At 42.7% G+C, this 19,359-nt stretch overlaps 1 protein-coding gene across 1 annotated transcript in view; it reads left to right on the top strand.

Annotated features, from left to right (window-relative positions):
- Positions 1–4,429: 4,429 nt before the first annotated feature.
- Positions 4,430–19,359, top strand: part of LOC125631379 (macrophage mannose receptor 1) — an 85,660-nt gene continuing 70,730 nt past the window's right edge. The window contains exons 1-4 of the mRNA XM_048838008.2: positions 4,430–4,628; positions 10,076–10,477; positions 11,980–12,153; positions 18,935–19,099. Of these exons, the coding sequence (XP_048693965.2) occupies positions 4,568–4,628; positions 10,076–10,477; positions 11,980–12,153; positions 18,935–19,099 (802 nt within the window). The 5' untranslated portion in view covers positions 4,430–4,567. The remainder of the gene's footprint in view (positions 4,629–10,075; positions 10,478–11,979; positions 12,154–18,934; positions 19,100–19,359) is intronic.

Raw genomic sequence — 19,359 nt, forward strand, 5'->3', positions numbered from 1 at the left:
TTGTTTCACGGGTGTACTATCCTCTGGGTTTCTGTGCCTTGGGGAGAGCCAACAGTGGCGGGGGCCCCTATACCGAACACTGTCCCCACATTTTCCACAGGAGTTTGTCCTGGAAGATATCTCACTGCTGAGGGTGACCTGGGAAGCAAGGGAGGGTCTTCTACTGCAATGCATCTTCTGCCCTGGCCCATATGCAGCTTGTCTGTGTGCAGCAATGGTCCCCCGCCCCTCGTAGCACAGTGGCGTGGGCAAGTTAGCCTAACTGGGACAAGGACCGCAGTGGCTCTCCCGAGAAACCTGCGCAAGCTCATTGCCCAAGTTCTGGATGAGGCCTTTGAAGAGATCACTGAGGCCGATTACCACGATGTGAGAGAGCACATCAATGCCCTACTCTGCATCTAGGCATGCATGCAGCCCTTACCCTCCTCACCCCAAGAGCCCGCACCGAATAACTTCCTTCCCAAAATAAAAGCCGCTTACCAGGAACCTCCTCTGGTGTTTGTCCTTCCCCAAGCTGGCTACCTTCCTCCTGGCTTGAGAACAGCTCCTGGCTGCATGCATGCAGGGATTCCGGGGTATCTTCCTCCAGCTCAGCACCCTCGCTCTCGCCTTGCTGCTCCTCCTCCCACCTTGTTGAACTGGGCTCTGAAGTGTCCATAGTGGTACATGGAGTGGAGGTGGGGTCACCCCCAAGTATTGCATCCAGCTCTTTGTAAAAATGGCAGGTCTCAGGGGCAGCACTGGAGCGGGTGTTTGCCTCGCGGGCTTTGCAGTAGGCATTCCGCAGCTCCTTCACTTTAACCCTGCACTGCAGTGCGTCCTGGTCATGGCCCCTTTCCATCATGTCCCTTGATATCTGCCCGAAGGTATCGTAATTCTTATGGCTGGAGCGCAGCTGGGACTGGACAGCTTCCTCCTCGCAAACACTCATGAGGTCCAGCACCTCGCCATTGCTTCATACTGGGGATCGCCTGGCACGTGGAGGCATGGTCACCTGGAAAGATTCACTGAGAGCACTCCACACCTGGCTGAGCAAACAGGAAGGGGATTTTCAAAATTCCCAGAGAATTTAAAGGGCGGGTCTGACAGTTGGTCACCTGAGGGCAGAGCAGTAGAGTTCAAAGTGATGACCAGAGTGGCTAGCACAGGCATAGTGGGACACTTCTGGAGGCCGATCAGAGCACACTAACAGACCAGAACATCCACACTGGCACCATGGCGCTCCAGCGAGGGTGCATCAAACCTTATTCCACTCGCATCTTCCTGTATCTCTGTACAGTGTTGAGCCCACGATGGGCATTCAGCGCACAATAATAACTAATGCCTAGTGCATAGCCAGAAAGGGAAACTGTACAAATCCAAATAGTTCTTCAAGATGCAGTTTCCCAACTGACAATTAATATACACTATAATCTGGATTTTCAACTATGTGTATTTGACTATTGTCAGTAAAATAGTCTCTTGACTTCAGACTCTTGCCAGATGGCCAGAAATACCTGCTTTTCAGGAAGGGAGTATTGTCAGATTTCTTTATGGTGAGAGTTAGTACCCCTGCTTAAGATGCCTAGAATGACCTCCTGCCTATCTCTTTCACACTCGTTTCTCTCCCTCTCTGGGCCAAAGTGTGCCTGATCATTTTGTGGGTGCATAAATGTGAGCGAGATCACAAAGAGGCCTCGCCTCACCCTCCTTGCATGGCCTGTATAAGGGCCAAGCATAATTAAAGTCCCTGAGTGAAATCCTGGACCCACTGAAGTCAGAATCTATGTCTACACAGCAGCCAGACACCCACAGTTGCCCCATGCCAGCCGACTGGGGCTCCTGGGGCTGGGGCTTCAGGGCTGTTTCACTGCTGTGTAGACATCTGGGCTCAGGCTAAAGCCCGGTTCTAGGACCCTGCGACATGGGAGGGTGCCCAGGCTTGGGCTGCATCCCATGCCAAGAAATCTAGCTTCAATGAAACAGCCCCAAGTCCTGCAAGGCTGAGTCAGCTGGCATGGACAAGCCCTGGGTTTTTCTTTGCTGTGTAAAAATACCCTGAGAATGTTGTCATTGACGTTGATGGAGCCAGGAGTTCACTCTCTGTGTTCTAGGAAGCACAGGGGTGGCCCCTCTATTGTCCCCCTGTAGTGCCCTCAAGGGAACAGGGAGGAGATCATCTTTTTGCTTCCCTCCTCCATTCCAGTGCATACAGCGAGACCAGCTTGCAGGGGGCAGTGTGCTGCTCTCCAGGATGTTCACCCTGTGTGCGCTGGGGAAGTCTGCTTCCCAGTGCTCCCGCACAGAGCTGGGGCTCTCCCCTCTCCCCAATGCAGGCTGTGTTCTACAGGCACAACTAAGCTCTCTTCCAGTGATGTTGCCTGAATTCCTTGCAGATCACTGAACCTGGCTGAGTTTACAAAAACCCATCCACCCACCCACCCAGCAAGCAAGCTTGTGGGTGTTTTTTAAACTGTGATGCATTAGTCAGATTAAAATTTCTGTTAACTCTAGAAATAGTCACAGATATAAAAAGAGAAAAATATGTCTTCCTTTGATTTATCAAGGAGAGGTCAGGAGGCTTTGCTGAAGTGTTCAAAAGAATAGGTGCTCTCCTTGAACACAGAAAATTCCTGTTAACTTCATAAGGGGACACAAGGAAAAGAGGATCAGGCCCTCAGTAGTTAGCATTCTGACAAGTGCTTTACAAAAACAACAATAATCAGCAACTATTTTAATACAGTCTGTAAGATCATGCTATGGTGGCCAGTATTTAAACATGTAATGCCACTGTATAAATCAGTCAATTGACATACCAAAAGCTTGCACATTCATATACTGAATATCATTTCATTCAAGCACAATGTAATCTATGTTGTATCTTGAAAATTAATATTGCTGACTTGTAGATGGTTAGGGCTAGATTCATCAAGGGACGTAGGTGGTGTGACACTCAGCGTCACATAACCCCTAACTTTTAGGTGCCTGGGAAATCACTGGAATTCACAGAGCCTGAGTTTGGTGCTCCAGCTTCTTATACAATGAATGAAGGGAGACCGGAGATAGGTGCCTAAGATTGGGATACTCAAAAGCCAGCTTCCTGCCTAAGACAGCCAATGGGTGATGCCGAGGACAGAGATGTGTCCCAAGCACTGGCCCTCTGAGGGAATTTGATGCCTAAATTCAGTCTGGAGGAGGCAATTATTTGTACTTGGGATTCTTAGCTGGGAACCCTCTGTTGGGGCCAGGCACCAAAAGTGTTTCTTGTAAGAAGCAGGCAGTAGAGGACTTTCTTTTTAACTTCCAGCCCAGCGGTTAGAGTACTCACTGGTTCAAGTCCCTCCTCCCCCTGAGCAGGAAGAAGATATTTGAACAGGAATCTCCCAAGTCTCAGATGAGTGCCCCAGCCACTGAACTATGGGGTATTCTGATACCCCCAATCTCTCCTGTTGAAGCTGTTCCACTTTGGATAAATAATTAGTCATTGGGTCAGAGAGAGAACAAGCGGAGAATGACTCTCTGGTCTGGTGGTTAGATCACTAATCCAGCCCGTAGGAAACCCAGGATCCTGTTCCCCTGCTCCAACGCCTATTTATTCTCTCCCAAAATGGCATTCCATTTTGAATTACCTCTTTTCTTTTCAAAATGTGTTTTGGTTTTTTCCTTTTGTCCCTCACTTCCCTCTTAAATCCCTTCATTAGCTAGATGCTACTGGCTATTGCGCCCAACAAAGCAAAGAAATGTCAACTTTTATCAGGGTTGCTAAGAGAATTGCTGGGACAAGGGGAGTGTAGACACCCCAGAGCCTTTTGTACCATCTCTACTTTCCCCTCCCTGCTGCTTCCCAATGTCCTGCCTGTTTATGCTTCAGTATCACCCCATAAATGCTGTGGCACATACTCTTCACTTTTGCTGAGTGAACCTCTCAATTTTTTTTTTTTTAAATTTCACTTTTCAGCTGTGTTGTAATCTTCCTGTGCTACAAGGAAACATGCAATTTAGAAGAAAATCTTTTCACGCTCCAAGTATATTTATATACTATTAAAGGAAAGGAAGAGATATTTGATACTCTAATGTCTAAAAATCCCATATTACAACCATTTCTATATTCAAGAATAACGAGATTACAAGTCAGCATAGTGAGTATGTATTTGAAGTTTAAGGTTTAGCTGTGAAGGCAGGGGGGAAAATCTGCTCTTTCACTACTGGTTGAACACTTCATGCTCACCAGTGTCCTCTTTTGAGGGCTGATTTCCTTGGAAAATCACTAACAAAGTCCCTGAAAAACTGCCCTCATCTGTCATCACTTTATCACCTGCCTTTCTGTTGGAGACTCTTCCCTCAGCAGAGAAATTAGCTTAGGAAAGCAAAGTTTGAACTGTGAATTCCTGTTATTTCAAAACACCCCATGTGACAGGATATTTCCTTATCATTTAGAGCACAGAGATTTCCCCTGATCCATCAGCCCTTCACAAGTGCTGAGGACCTGCTACCTGGCTCGCTTCAGAAATATCCTCATGATAGAAACCGATTACAGTTCTTCACCTTTTATTTTTGTGGTGGGGAAGAAAATAATCAAACATTTGTGATGACTCTCTCCCTGCTCCTGGTTTTTCTCTCTCTCATTCAGAGTGCCTTTCAGCTGCTTGGTAAGTCTGCTCTGTCTGTGCTGTGAATGTGGATGTTGGTGTGAAAGTGCATCTGTTCTCATGCTTTAAGACACACTTTGTGTTGCAGAGTCTGATCATTCTCTATTTGTTATCAGCCTTGATGTACACATTTTAAACTAATGTGGTAGAAATGTTTGCCCCTCTCGCTGTGATCTGTGGAATCCTCTGTCAGGTGAAGGGGAGGATTTACACGCACAGCAGTGATGAGTGGGAGCAGAGCTGTGGGGAGGGGCAGAGACAGAGACTCTTGAAAAGGCTCCTTCTGGGGGAACAGTTAGAAGCAGTTGTGACCCTGTCAGAGTGTGGACTGTATAATATGCCCCTTCCTATTCAGAGGAGCCATGAGTTGCAAGTCATGTACACAGCTCTGCTGCCACTGCTTTGCTACTTCTAAAGCAATAAAACAAGATCTTATTTTGGAGTTCTGGAGACCACTCTTCTATGCCCTTCTCCATTATCTCTGCCGCGCCCCCCCCCCCAAGTTCTGCTGTCTCTACAAGCTCCTCCCTCAGCTGCTTCTCCTGTTCTCCCTCTTGATCATCTGCCCCCCTTCTCCTTTCTCTCTTGGAGCTCTAGCTGCACTCCCTTACCTTTCCCCACAGCACTGAGGGACCAAGGAGGAAATGCCTCTGGATTTCTGAGAGGTTTGAGCCTAGCATCGTGTAACTTTTAGCCCAGCAGATAGAGTCACAACTTCAAGGCACCTATTTCCTCTGTTCTCTGACCTGTTCTTCACTGAAGAAGCTCCTCTCTCACACCCTATGCATTGGCTGAAATGTTTCCTTTATCTTCCTACCGCTAGAGTTGTTCTTTCTATCCCATTCTCTCATTGGTACAGAAGCAGAGTCCCTTCTTTTCCAGTCTGTGCCAAGCTAAGAATTTGAATGGCTTCAGATAGATAAAGCAGCTACGTGTCTGTCGGAGCCTCTCACCAGCAAAGCACAATTCTGATTTCCACTAACAAGCCACCACTTTGACTAGATCTGTGACCTCTGTGGGATGTGACACTAAACACTATGGGCCTAATTCTGATATCCGTTACACCAGTATAAAACCAATGTAACTTTACTGAAGTCTGTGGTGTTACTGCTGATTTATACTGGATCAAAAAGGTCAGAATCGGGCTCTAAGTGCCCGAAGTTGCTTATCCGACTTTGTCCAGTGGTAGAATCTAGACTAATCCCTGAATCACACCACAGAGGGGATTCGTGCCTAAATAATGTGCTGTAGGGATATGTGGTGATCTCTTACTTAGCTGGCTGGATATTTTTCAGCAGCTGGATTGGGGGGTGGGGGGAAGTTTGGTGCTGTTTTTGTTTTTTTAAACCTATTTCTATAAATATCTGCAGGTTTATTAGCAGCACAACTCAAAACACACGCACAAAGGGGATTCAGAGGTAACAACAGAGGACCAGAGGTCCTCCAACTTTCAAAAGCTGAGGAACCCTATTTTGTGTAAGCCTCCCACTACTCTGTGAATGATCACAGTTTTGTGTAAATTTGTGGTTAGATGCTGATAGACATTTGGCTGCATATGGCTGTTCCCCCTGTGTGCTGGCCCAGCCCTGCGCAGACAGCTGGCATGGCAGACCTTGAGCGAACCGCCCAATGACCACACAATTTGTTAAGGGATGAAGGCACCCAGCCAGGTTTATTGTCAACAAAGCACAGTACTAGTATCCTGCAGACTCTACCTGACCACTAATACATGTAAGCTAGTAACAATGGACCAGCTCAGTGAATGGTGTGACTTTCCGTTCCTCTCTAGGCCAGACAAAGATACTCCCTCTGAGATGCATCTTTATACCCTGATAAAAACAAGTTAGTTACTGCTCCCTGACATGGCTAGTTATCACCCATCACCTCGTACATGTTGGTTCGATCAAAACATCTCTATTGTTTACTGTCATTCTGACCTTATCTTTTAGGAGGGGTCCTTGTGTTCCTGTTATCCTTGGGGAATGTTTTTATACCATCCTTGATACTGGGATGTTTTGGTACCACTTGATATCGGGATGTGTTTGCATGAGTACTCTGTCACTAGCACTCCTCAGGAATGTGTATTTCTGCAATATCTGTTCTTGCCAGATTCTGTGAGCAGGTCCTGCCTCATACCAGGCCTCTGATACAAAGGCTTATGTCTTAGGCTCTCTTCCTACTACAATCTTTAACACTGAAAATCTAGGCAAGTTGCATCCACTCCCTTAACTCTCCTACAAAGTCTTCACTGACCCATTGGCTGCTTGGGCCTGTCCAGTCTGAGAACTACTATAGTACAGCCTTATTTAAATAGTAGATTAAAAAAATTAATCGCGATTAATCACACTGTTAAACAATAATAGAATATCGTTTATTTAAATATTTTTGGATGTTTTCTACATTTTCAAATATATTGATTTCAATTACAACACAGAATACAAAGTGTACGGTGCTCACTTTAAATTTATTTTGATTACAAGTATTTGCACTGTAAAAAAACAAAAGGAATAGTATTTTTCAGTTCACCTAATACAAGTACTAAAGTGCAATCTCTTTATCATGAGAGTTGAACTTACAAATGTGGAATTATATACCAAAAAACCTGCATTCAAAAATTAAACAATGTAAAATTTTAGAGCCTGCATGTTCACTCAATCCTACTTTAGCCAGTCGCTCAGACGTACAAGTTTGGTTACAATTTGCGGGAGATAATGCTGCCCACTTCTTGTTTACAATGTCCCCTGAAAGTGAGAACAGGCATTCACATGGCACTGTTGTAGCCGGCATTGCAAGATATTTACGTGCCTGATGCGCTAAAGATTCATATGTCCCTTCATGTTTCAAACACCATTCCAGAGGAATGACTAGTGACTTCAAATAAGGATTCAGGAAAAGAAAAGGGGTGTTTCAATTGTAAACATTGCATATACCAGTTTACAGTAACTTTGGGTTAACTGCTAGTACAAAAGCATAATAAAAAAATGTATCACTAGTGATGATACTTATACATTTCCTTGTATTGTCTGCAAGTATAACGAATTGGCAAAAGGCAGGAGTTTGTCTCCAGTGCTCATCAGTTTTATGCGGCTTCCTAATGAGTTGGAAGCCAGAGGACAAGAGAAGGAAACCAAAGAATGCATGAGATAAGTCCAGGTCAGCTTTTTATTGAAACAGCAGGTTATTCATCTCCGGGTTATCCTTCCTCCGAAGAGTATAATTACTTACACCTTGGAGTCTCAACAAAAAATACAATACAATATATTTTGGAGCTAACCTGGCACCCCCCAAAGTATTCGCAACTTATGTAATTAATTTTATTTACAATTATTTTATTCAATAATTACCAATTATTCTGAATGCCTTAAGTCATAAAAAATAATGAGTCTTTCTTACTGCATATCTGAAAGGGCATTTTAAGGACTGTACCAGCTTTGAATTATGTCATTAACCATCAGACTGAACTGTTAAACAGGGCAATACCAATTTTAAAATTCATGTTAAATGGATCACGGGTGACAAACTCTTGAGCTGTGTGCCCAGCTGGATATAGTCTACGGGTCTCCATGATAGATTTAGATATAACGTAAAGCACGGGGTGGGAGAGGAAAGGAGAAGGAAATCTCTAACTGTTATGGTTGTGGAGGAAACCTTGAAAATGCGAACTGAGTGTGAACCTATGCATAAGGCCCTTTGTTTTCTGTTTTTACTGCTTTCTACTGAAAATTTCCCAGGTTTTACAAAAGCCGTTATTTGTTATTTTAACCAATCTTCACCCAAATTTTGGAAGTGCTGGAACTCGCTGGACCCAGCTCCCTATCTGGTAATTGCCATCTCTCCTTCTGGAGCAGGGAGCCAACTCAGAAGAGGAAGAGGGGCAGGAGGCGAGGGTGCCATCTCCTCACACTGTTTCCTCCTCTTTTTCCACCTCCAGGCCCACTCTGGAAGAGTGGTAGCAGCTCAGTTACCTGCATGGCCCAGGTTACCAAGCGGCCATCTCTCCTTCAGGAGCAGGTCAGAAGTACAGAACAAGTCGAGTGCTGCTGCTGTCAATCTCATGCCCACCACGTACACATGACTGGCTTTCTAGCTAGCGTGGATAGTTATCAGCATTCAATGCAAATAGAAGTCCTTTAACTACTTTTAACGCAAATAGAAGTCCTTTAACTACTTTTTGAGCTACAATGGGTTGAAAATGAAAAATTGTATCTATGTTTCAGAATATAAGGGATTTTTTTGAACGTTGAAGAAAAGCAGAAGAGTGATATTACCCAGAAAACTGTGAAGTTAACATTTTTTCACCAATTTCCAGCCATTTTTTTTTTAAATTGTAAGAAATTCTGGAACAATAGTTCAGGCAGGTGTTAATGACAGTACTCTGTGGTGATAGTTAAAACGTCAACACTGTTAGCTATTTCATTCCGTGTGAAAGCATGTGGGAAAGGAGGATGTGGGGATCACAGATCTGCACAATTTACTTGAGTGATATATCATTTGGGCACCATGAGTGGCTGATATTTGGCAGGTACAACCACTCCCATTAAAGAAGGAAGCCCAGGGACCTTAGCATAGATTGTCAGGGCATCAGACTTCCCCCCACCCCCTGAGGGGGGATTTGATAGCTGTTTTCAACTACCTGAAAGGGGGTTCCAAAGAGGATGGATCTAGACTGTTCTCAGTGGTAGCTGATGACAGAACAAGGAGTAATGGTCTCAAGTTGCAGTGGGGGAGGTTTAGGTTGGATATTAGGAAAAACTTTTTCACTAGGAGGATGGTGAAACACTGGAATGCGTTACCTAGGGAGGTGGTGGAATCTCCTTCCTTAGATATTTTTAAGGTCAGGCTTGAGAAAGCCCTGGCTGGGATGATTTAGTTGGGGATTGGTCCTGCTTTGAGCAGGGGGTTGGACTAGATGACCTCCTGAGGTCCCTTCCAACCCTGATATTCTATGATTCTAAGGGGAAGCCAGGGCCAAGGAGTCCATGAGTACTTTCAAACCTCACTGAATGGGAGCAATCTCAGGGAGCCCAGAGATTGCGCACAATCATATTTTGAAGAGCTGCACAATCTATGGTGCATGGTGAATGGCTTTTAATGACTCCTGTGGTCACAGCTTTTTTTCTTTTTTTTTTTCCCGCCCTTCCAGTTTGACTGCTGATTTAGGTCTCAGGGTCTGACTCTCCACTGCCTTCCACCTTTTGTATTGTCATTTACACATAGGCAAAATGTGTAAAATCAGAATTAGTAGCATTTTGCGCACACGTTGAATAGGGGAAATGATTACTTAAGGTGCAGGGCACTAGAGAATCATTCCTAGTTTAACTGAACAGTAGATAGGTCTTAACCCAAAGTCAAGCATCAAAAGGCCCTTGCTTGAGTCAAAAAACCTTTACGTCTACCTAAAATCATCCCCATGCAATATTATTGTTGTGGTTTTTTTTGTTTTACAGATACCAAACTATTTTTAATATATAATGAAGACCACAAGCGCTGTGTACAAGTTCTGAGTTCTAGTTCAGTTACAACTGCGAATTGCAACCAGGACAATGAGTCTCAAAAATTCAGGTGGGTCTCTGATCACCAGCTGATGAGCGTAGCACTGAAGTTATGCTTAGGAGTGCCGTCAAAGAAAGACTGGGTTCCAATCACTTTGTATCCGTGTGATAAGGCAAGTGAACTCCAAAAATGGGAATGCAGAAATGAGACCCTTTTTGCAATCCAAGGTGAAGATTTATTTTTCAACTTTGGCAACAAACAGGAAAAGAATATTATGCTCTACAAGGGATCAGGAGTATGGAGTAAGTGGAAGATCTATGGAACCAGAGATGATTTGTGCTCCCGATTCTATGAAGGTAATGTTCTGAAATTAATCTCTTCATTCTGAACTAATTTCTTAGTGTACATATTAGAGCATTTTGATGCCTATTAATTTTCTTAGTCTTGTAACTGTTCAGTGAGCAGAACTCCCAATGAAATCAACTGGAGTTTTGAGAAGGGTCATTTATTACAGAATTGGGCTCTATTGGTGAACTCACGTTCTAAAAAGCAATTCTGCCAAATAGTAGCACTAATTACACAAGACAAGAATATAACTTTACAAATATAGTATTTAATGCTGCTGTTGTTTGTACGTGTGTAGGAGCGTGTACAGAAACTCTGAGAATGCAAACTCAATCATTGTTATGAAGGCATTCCCTCTTTGGGAATAAATATAGACATATACTCTGTTTATCTTGGAGTTTGTGTAACTATTCATCTGTTTAGCTCCCGGACACTGAAAATTACTGGCTCATTACTTGAGGCAGTTCCCAGAGCGGACATTTGTGGAATATGTAAATAAACTGGATATTTTAATGAATTTAATTGTACAATGTTTTTGTTGATATAAATATATAAAATAATTGTGGCTGCTTCTTTAGGATTTTTTTTTAACACATGAATGATTGTGGGTCAGACTCTGATCAATTTCAGACGAACACACAGGAAGGAGGCATGTAAGATTAGCTGCCCTTTCACTGTTTGTCCCAGGGCTGGCTAATCACAGTAGCACTCCCTAGCCCAGGGGCAGAATTAAAGCCCAAGGGAGCACGTTGCTTGAAAGCAGGCAGGAAGGAGCTGGGGTCATGGCCCCACCATCCCTGTGCACTTGACCATTGGTATCTCAAGTGTATACCAGGATGCTCTGGGACAGATTATACTTCCTGAGAAACAGTCTGTCCCAGTACTCCCCCATGGATAATGCTGCTCTGTACCTCCCGCAACACAGGGCTGCATGCAAATCACACACCCACCAGCCCTATGCTATTCATTTAGTTTAGTAAGCCAAATCCTGCAGTCCTTACCAGACAAAACTCCTTTAGAAATGAATGGGAATTTTAACTAAGAATAACAGAATTTGGGCCATTGTTATGTATAGACCCTTCCAATTCATCATTACATGTGTTCTCCCCAACTACTGTAGTCAATAACTGAATTGGTTCATAGAACAAATGTACTTTGTGTTACAGAAGTACAGTAATGATATTCTTAACTGGTAGTAACACCTCAGCCCTACTGACTTTTTGTATACTTATTAATACTGTACTCTGAAATTTTAAAATAGGAATGCTTGGTTAATTCTGTTCAATGAAAATTTTTAGTTTTTTACTGACACTAAGAACTCAAACTGGATTTCATCATAGAAAAGGAGACAGGAAGTTTGAGAATAAGGAAATAGAATGTGGTATTATTGGCAACGCATTGCTTGCACAGATTACATCCTGTGGCACGATGTTCTGTCTACCATATTATAACCACAAACTTGGGCAGACATAGGTTCCATATTTCATATTTTTTTATTATTCGATCTCCTTAGGTATGTTTACCTTGCTAGGAAATGCCAATGGAGCACCCTGCGTATTCCCATTCAAGTTTGATAGAAAATGGTATGCTGAGTGTACAGATGATGGCAGGTCAGATGGCTGGCTCTGGTGTGGGACAACTGACGACTTTGATGCAGACAAAAAATATGGATTTTGTCCGCTGAAATGTAAGTTTTGTATGTTTTTTAAGACTTTCTGACATCGCATATTATTTAGCAAACTAATAATGCGGATGTGTCCCTCATTTTCATATCTTTACTGTACAATAAAAAATTTGAATTTTGTATGTTTTTCACGGCCTTGATGTTCTTTCTAGGGAAGCTTATTAAATACTACATATATGTAGCTAGGACCCAGCTGTAAAAAGTACAGCCTCCAACTGCACCCATGCAAAATTATGAAAGCGTGTATTTGAGCCTGTAGTTATCAGATTTGCTCATGTAATAGGGCAATTAAACACAGATACTGTACTGTGTTTAAGCATGCAAAAAAGTATCTGCATAATTTTGAGCAGTAGAACTAGAAGCTAGGGTGTTGTCTTGAAAATGTGACCCTATGTTGTAGAAAAAGATGCAATTTAAACATAAAATGGTGCACACAGTTTTGCAGAAAACTTCTATTCAGTGTATTATACTCAAGTCTATTACTACTCAAATACAATAGTATGTCAGATTGCCTGGTGTTTTGTGATCCTGTAAGGAAAAAGCCAACTGCAATGTATAGTCACAGTTAAAATAAGGAAGCTTCACTCTAAATTTCCTGACTTTAGTGCAAGTTAAAAACCTTAGTTTTTTATTTAAAATAAAAAGTACAAGATAAAATGTATTTATTTAATCATCCTAATGCACTTACATTGAATGACTGTCTTTTTTTAAAAAAAGGCTGAAGCTTCTTCAAACATTTAAAAAGCTCACTTCTGTGCTGAGAAAATTTCTCATTTTTATTACCTCAAATGTTAATTGGTAATTGTTTCAAAAGAGTCTCTGAAAAGAGGAGTTGAAAAGGAAATGCCCTTTCATTTTTAACTATGATAAAAACAAGTAATGAATAACTGAGTACATTTTAAAAAAATAATTCCAAATTGCCAAGCTAGATTTCAGAAGTGGATCATTTGGAGAGATAACCAAGTGAGGAACATTATATCTTCTATAGATTTCTATAGGATGATTCAAAAACCCTTTAGAGAGAAGATGTGCTTTACAGGATTCTGGAGGAATTTCCATAGATCCCTATTTAGTTGTTATTGAACCCTACGGATTTCAAACTTGGTAATTTCTACAGGACTTGTCCAAAAGGTCCCAAGTCTTTAGAAGGCCTTTATAAACTTGAGAGACACTGAAAGATCACTAGGTACAAGCTACTCCCACTCGTGAAATCAGCTAGATTTACTGAGCCCTTGCTCCTCTGGCCTGCCTTCTTTCCACCGTGAGGGTGCCCTTCCTTTTTTTGGCCCAGTGCTGAGGGCCCTTTTTCCTTGTTGTGTTCTATCAGTAGAGCGTCAGCTGACTGTAGCCAGAGCCAAGAGAAACACCACTGTGTGGTGCTGGGAAAACTGTGGGCTGTGTTTATTCTGCCTTGATGACAGAATACAACTAGAATCATTTCAGACAGGTTAGGATGTAGGGGTTTAGAACGAAAGCCTCATCTCAGCCTCATTTGTAGCATCATGACAGTGTTACCATAATAAAGCTAAGACTCTTTGAGAAAACCACAACAGTTACAGGTAACCATGCCTTCATTCTTTAAGGCACACTGTGCCTCCTCTTGTCTGCCTTGCATAATTTCCTCACATTGCCTTTCAGAAGAAATAATATTTGAAATTCTTTTTTTCCTCCACGTCAGTAGCAGCTCTCTTAAATTCAGTACCAATAACATTGCAAACCTTAATCCCATAAAGACATCACACTAAACAGGACTCACTTTATGTGTTAATTGCCTAGGACAGGGGTGGGCAAACTTTTTGGCCCGAGGGCCACATCGGGTTAGTGAAACAGTATGGAGGGCTGGGTAGGGAAGGCTGTGCCTCTGCAAACAGCTTGGCCCCCGCCCCCTATCTGCCCCCTCCCACTTCCCATCCCCCTCAGAACCCCCAACCCATCCAACCCCCCCCCAGCTCCTTGTCCCCTGACCGCCTCCTCCCAGGACCCCTGCCCCTAACTGCCCACCCGGGACCCCACCCCCTATCCAACCCTCCCTGCTCCCAGTCCCCTGACTGCTCTGACCCCTATCCACACCCCCGCTCCCTGACAGGCCTCCGACCCATCTAACCCCTTACCCCACTCCTTGTCCCCTGACCGCCCCCTCCCGGGACCCCCATCCCTAACTGCCCCCCAGGGCCCCACCCCAATCCACCCCCCCTGCTCCCTGTCCCCCCCAAGGGACCCCCAGACTCCTTGGGACCCCACCCCCCATCCAACACCCCCCCGCTCCCTGTCTCCTGACTGCCCCCGCCCCGAACTTCTGCCCCATCCAACCGTCCCCTGACTCCCCCCAGGACCTCCTGCCCCTTATCCAACCCCCCACCCCTGCCCCCTTACCATGCCGCTCAGAGCAGCTGGACAGGCTTATTGGAAAGCCTGAGAGGTGGGCGGGCAGAAGCCATGTGGCTGCAGGGGAGGAGGGACAGTGTGGGAGGGGCCGGGGGCTAGTCTCCCTGGCTGGGAGCTCAGGGTCCAGGCAGGACGGTCCCGCGGGCCGTAGTTTGCCCACCTCTGGTCTAGGATGCTCCAAATAAAACAGATGAGGCAGCATCTTGAAATTGTTAAAATGGTATTTGGTTCTTTGACATAATTCGCGAAAATTCATTCAGATGATTGTTTTTGCAAAGAACTACATTATGTTGATTGCCTTCATGTTTGCTTCCTGGTTCTTCAGTACTAGAATTAAATATGATGTTTATTTGTGTGGTACATTTTAATTAAAGACAGGTCCGAGCTGCAGAATTCGTATTCAGATCCAGTTTTGAACTCACCATGTTATTGCATACTGTTTGGATCTAGGGTTTACATCTGAGCCTGTTTCAATCCTATGGGTGGGAATGCTCTGGCCTAACAACTTCTTTGAGCTGTATTAACTCCTTTGTAACAAAACAATTGATTTGATTTTTTTTCATCCAAAATAGGCTTTCTTGCAAGTCTTGACAGATTTTTTCTAAAATGCCCCAAAGCCATAGTGGACTGTAAATTGATGTTCTTGGGTATCAAAAAAGGTGGTATTCATGGCAGGCTTAGTTATATCTAAAAGCTAAAGAATAATAGCATCACAACAGAGCTTTTTAATCATGGGACAATGTACTCAAATAAGAAAGGGCTATTACTCTGTATTAAACTGCCCTGAGCAGCTATATAAATTGAATGTATTCAGTGCAAGCAACTAAACTATTACGTTTTTTCCATGTAAATTTAGTGCTCATAAAAAAGATGCTGGCTTGACAGCAACGGAGACGACAACTCCGTTCACAGAACAGTCGGGAGTGGGGAAGCTTGTTGCTATTTGTGTGTGTGTGTGAGAGAGACAGACAGACATTTTACAGATAAATAAGACACAGTCCCTGCCCCAAGGAACTTACAATTGAGGTTAGATGAGACATTATGTGGGAGAGCCAGAGAGCACCTCAGGCAATGGGGCTTGGGAAGGAGTCTTGTTATATAGTGTAAGGTCATGAGTGGAGCTGGCTGAACAATTAACCATAAGCAATTAATTTTGTGAAATTGGATATCTCTGGATCCACTCACAAATTGTCTGTGAAATACCTACCACTATTACAGAATTTTTCACTGTTGGCAATTGTTCAGCTGTTTACTGCAAACAGATGTTTAGCCTATGGATTGCTCATGAAGAGTTCATTGCAAGTGTATTTGTGATTTGAAACTTGTGCTGTATAACTGGTCACTCAAGTCATATCCTATTGTTTCTTTTCATTCATGTGGATGACCTAACATTTATAAACAGTCAGAGGGACCTGATAAATTTATCTGGGTCTTGGATTCTCTCAGCGAGAGGAAGGGGAAGAGCACTTCAACGGAAGAGAGCTAGGAGATAAGCAGAAGGCAGATTTTGGGACACTTCAGACATTTTTTTGTTTTCTTTTCTACCTGAGACAGCACTGTGTTTAGCCACATATGTGGAGTCCATATATAAAAATAGCTGGGTTCCTTCCTGACTGTGGGAGAGATATAGATATAAGCCAAATGTATTGGCTGTGTAGCAGAATTGTCTCTCGATTTCCTCTTGTAATGATGCTGCCCCTGGTGTGACTCTATTAAGCATGCTAACAAAAGTGTCAGTTGTCGTGCTTGTTTTGAGAGTGGTAGCATCTGTATACTGGGAAGTGGACTGAGACCACTGGCTTCCTCTCCGTAGACCACTGAGCCGCTGGTAGATGGTAAAAATGTTACTACTATTACTGATACGGGCTGGAGTTGAACTTGCAATCTTGTGGTGACAGTTTGTGCTATTGATAAGTCCTCCAGGAAAAGTAGAGAGGACACGCTTCCTGTACTCTCTAAATGCAGTCTTTGGTTTCCCATGACACTGTTCCTACTTGGAGCAGAAACAAAGAAAGTAGCTACACAGAGCAGCAGAAAGTTTGTGACCTGATTTCTGTACATATTTTCTGTTCCTAATAAAGGGTTTATCTTGACTCTGGTCTGCTCATTGCTAAGATGCAACGAAATGTTAACATCCCTTGATGTTATATCTACTATATAATTGTGGGGTGCTTGTTCTGATCTGTAAAAGTTCACGTTGCATTAGCTTCCATCAGAGCACTAACTATAACAATAAATATTTGTGCTCACTAATAACTTTCGGAAACAGGGTCTTTAGGGCTGAAATTTTCCATGCTTGGTCTCTGCCCAAAGGTGTTTTTTTGTTTTTTTTAAAGATTGAGTATTTTTGAGAATAAGGAAAATGTGACCTTATGACTTTTTTGGTAAAATATCTCTGAGGCCCTCAAAGACAAATACTGCATGGACTTGCTCTGGAGGAAATGGCCAGGTTTCAGTGAATTAGAGGTGTTTGAAAATTGCCCACTGAATGTATGCAGCAGAGTTGTGTTTGTTGTTTAAGTGTGCACCTTAAGAACAATGTGTTGTACACGCATGTGTAATTAAATTAGGTTAAACATTAAATCTGCATCATTCCCAGAAATCGTAATCTTCCCCTTCTTCCTGAAGTTCTGGTACTCTGGGTAGCTCCAATTCTAAAAGATTGCTGAGAAGGCTTCTGAGATTCAGGCCTGTGGAGGCTGGAAACCTTGTAATTGAGTTGTTCTAAGGGTATATCTACAATTGGGAGATGTCATTGTAGCCTGTTCAGATCTAACTAGATAAAATCTAGCTTGAGTAACAATGGCATTGAAGCCTGGGCAGCTTCCCTCAGTCCCAGGGTTCAGAACTGAAGCTTTGTTCTGTGACGCTCCTAAGCTCTGCAAGACAAGAGCTTTTGGAAGATTTTAACCATAAAAAAAAATTCCTTTGATTTTCAAATGCATTTTCTTTCCTATCCCCCTGTATCAGAGGAACAGCCGTGTTAGTCTGTATTCGCAAAAAGAAAAGGAGTACTTGTGGCACCTTAGAGACTAACCAATTTATTTGAGCATGAGCTTTCGCAGTGGGGTGGGAGGAGGTATTGTTTCATATTCTCTGTGTGTATATAAAGTCTGCTGCAGTTTCCACGGTATACATCTGATGAAGTGAGCTGTAGCTCACGAAAGCTCATGCTCAAATAAATTGGTTAGTCTCTAAGGTGCCACAAGTACTCCTTTTCTTTATCCCCCTGTAGTAATTGTCTTGTAGAAAAGTAGCTGCCAACAGGCCAGAGCATATTAATGCACCTAATTTTTTTTAAAAACACTTCTTAACGTGTCAAACATATTTTTTGGAAAAAAATAAGTAGTAACATCCGGTATGATTTAATTTTCTCCCTGTTACCTCAAGTCAATACTCGCTGTGCCCCAGTTCAGGGTGCTTTTTTAAACAGAACATATGATACTAAAAAGATTATTCTTTCCTGTATTCATAAAACATCTTGGACACGGTCTTGTTTTAGATACTGATATTAAAATTTGTCAATTTCCAGGAAAATGTATATTGCAACATATATTTTTGTTTCTAGTGTGTCAGGCTAATTTGAAACAAAGCATTTTATATTATCTGCAGGCTACCAGCTCCAATTCAGGAAAAAGTGGAACTGGCTACTGACCTACTGACACTTAACATATACTCTCCTTTGTCTTCAGTGTTGTTTATTGTAATGCTTTTCTCTGATTCGCACACTAAAGTTTTCTGAGCTCTTCTGAGATAGGAAAAGGAAAAGACCCCTTTCTCTCAACTGTTTCACAGCTTACAAATGGAGAGCCTCTGATTTATGCTGCAGGAATTTCAGCTCTTTTCCCATGATCAGCAAACATACAAGTTTCAACTCTTTGAGGCAAGAATTTTAGCACAGTCTAAGGCTCGTATTTTATTACTGAAAAGAAGATTCAGAGTGAGAAAATTAGAAGAAGTTAGGTGATGTAGGCCATTAGGCTCTGTTCTGTCCCATCATCCAGAGGCATTGTCTTGACTTGGAAAAGTGGTCGAGTTGATTCTCGCTTTGCTAACCCGTTCTGGTTAAGCCCTACCTAAGCCCAACCTTTTCCCTCATGTAGATGCAAGCTAACTCATCAGCATGTTTTTAGCTGGTCATGTTCAAGCCTAGACAGGGGCTTTACACTGCCTGAGTAATTGGCTAAGAGTCTGGCCTATTATATGTAATGAGTAGTTCAGTCAATTCTACTGTCCTGGCTTAGCTATGGACTATATATATTAATACACCTGTGATCCTCAGATCATTTTATATCTGCCCACTAGTGGTGTTTGTACACTTAGTCTCCATAATTTATTCTATGTTTCATTTGGGTCACTCATAGAAACCAACAATAACATACCTATCTTATCTCTACAGTTAAAGGCATTGACACACTGTGGTATACAGATCCATTGACAGGAGTCCACTACCAGATAAACTCCCAATCAGCCCTAATGTGGCACCAGGCAAGGAAAAGCTGTCAGCAACAGAATGCAGAATTATTAAGTATCACAGAGTTGCATGAGCAAACATACCTGGCAGGTAGAGTAATAAAATGATTACTACTGCAAATGCAGTTTTTTTTATTCTGTACATTTTAACTATTACACTTATATCACACATTATATCTTTAAAGTACTTTATGCATGTTAATTCATCCTCATCATACTGTGAGGTAAGTAAGAAAATATTCTGAGCATGTTACAATCGCCAGATGACAAACTTGCCTGGGCTGTAAGTGTCTTCCATTTTTTAAGCTTACAAAAAGGATTATTTTTTCTAATAACTGTATCTAATAATAT

The sequence above is a fragment of the Caretta caretta genome, chromosome 2, assembly GCF_965140235.1.
Source record: "Caretta caretta isolate rCarCar2 chromosome 2, rCarCar1.hap1, whole genome shotgun sequence".
In the NCBI taxonomy this organism is placed as follows: domain Eukaryota; kingdom Metazoa; phylum Chordata; order Testudines; family Cheloniidae; genus Caretta; species Caretta caretta.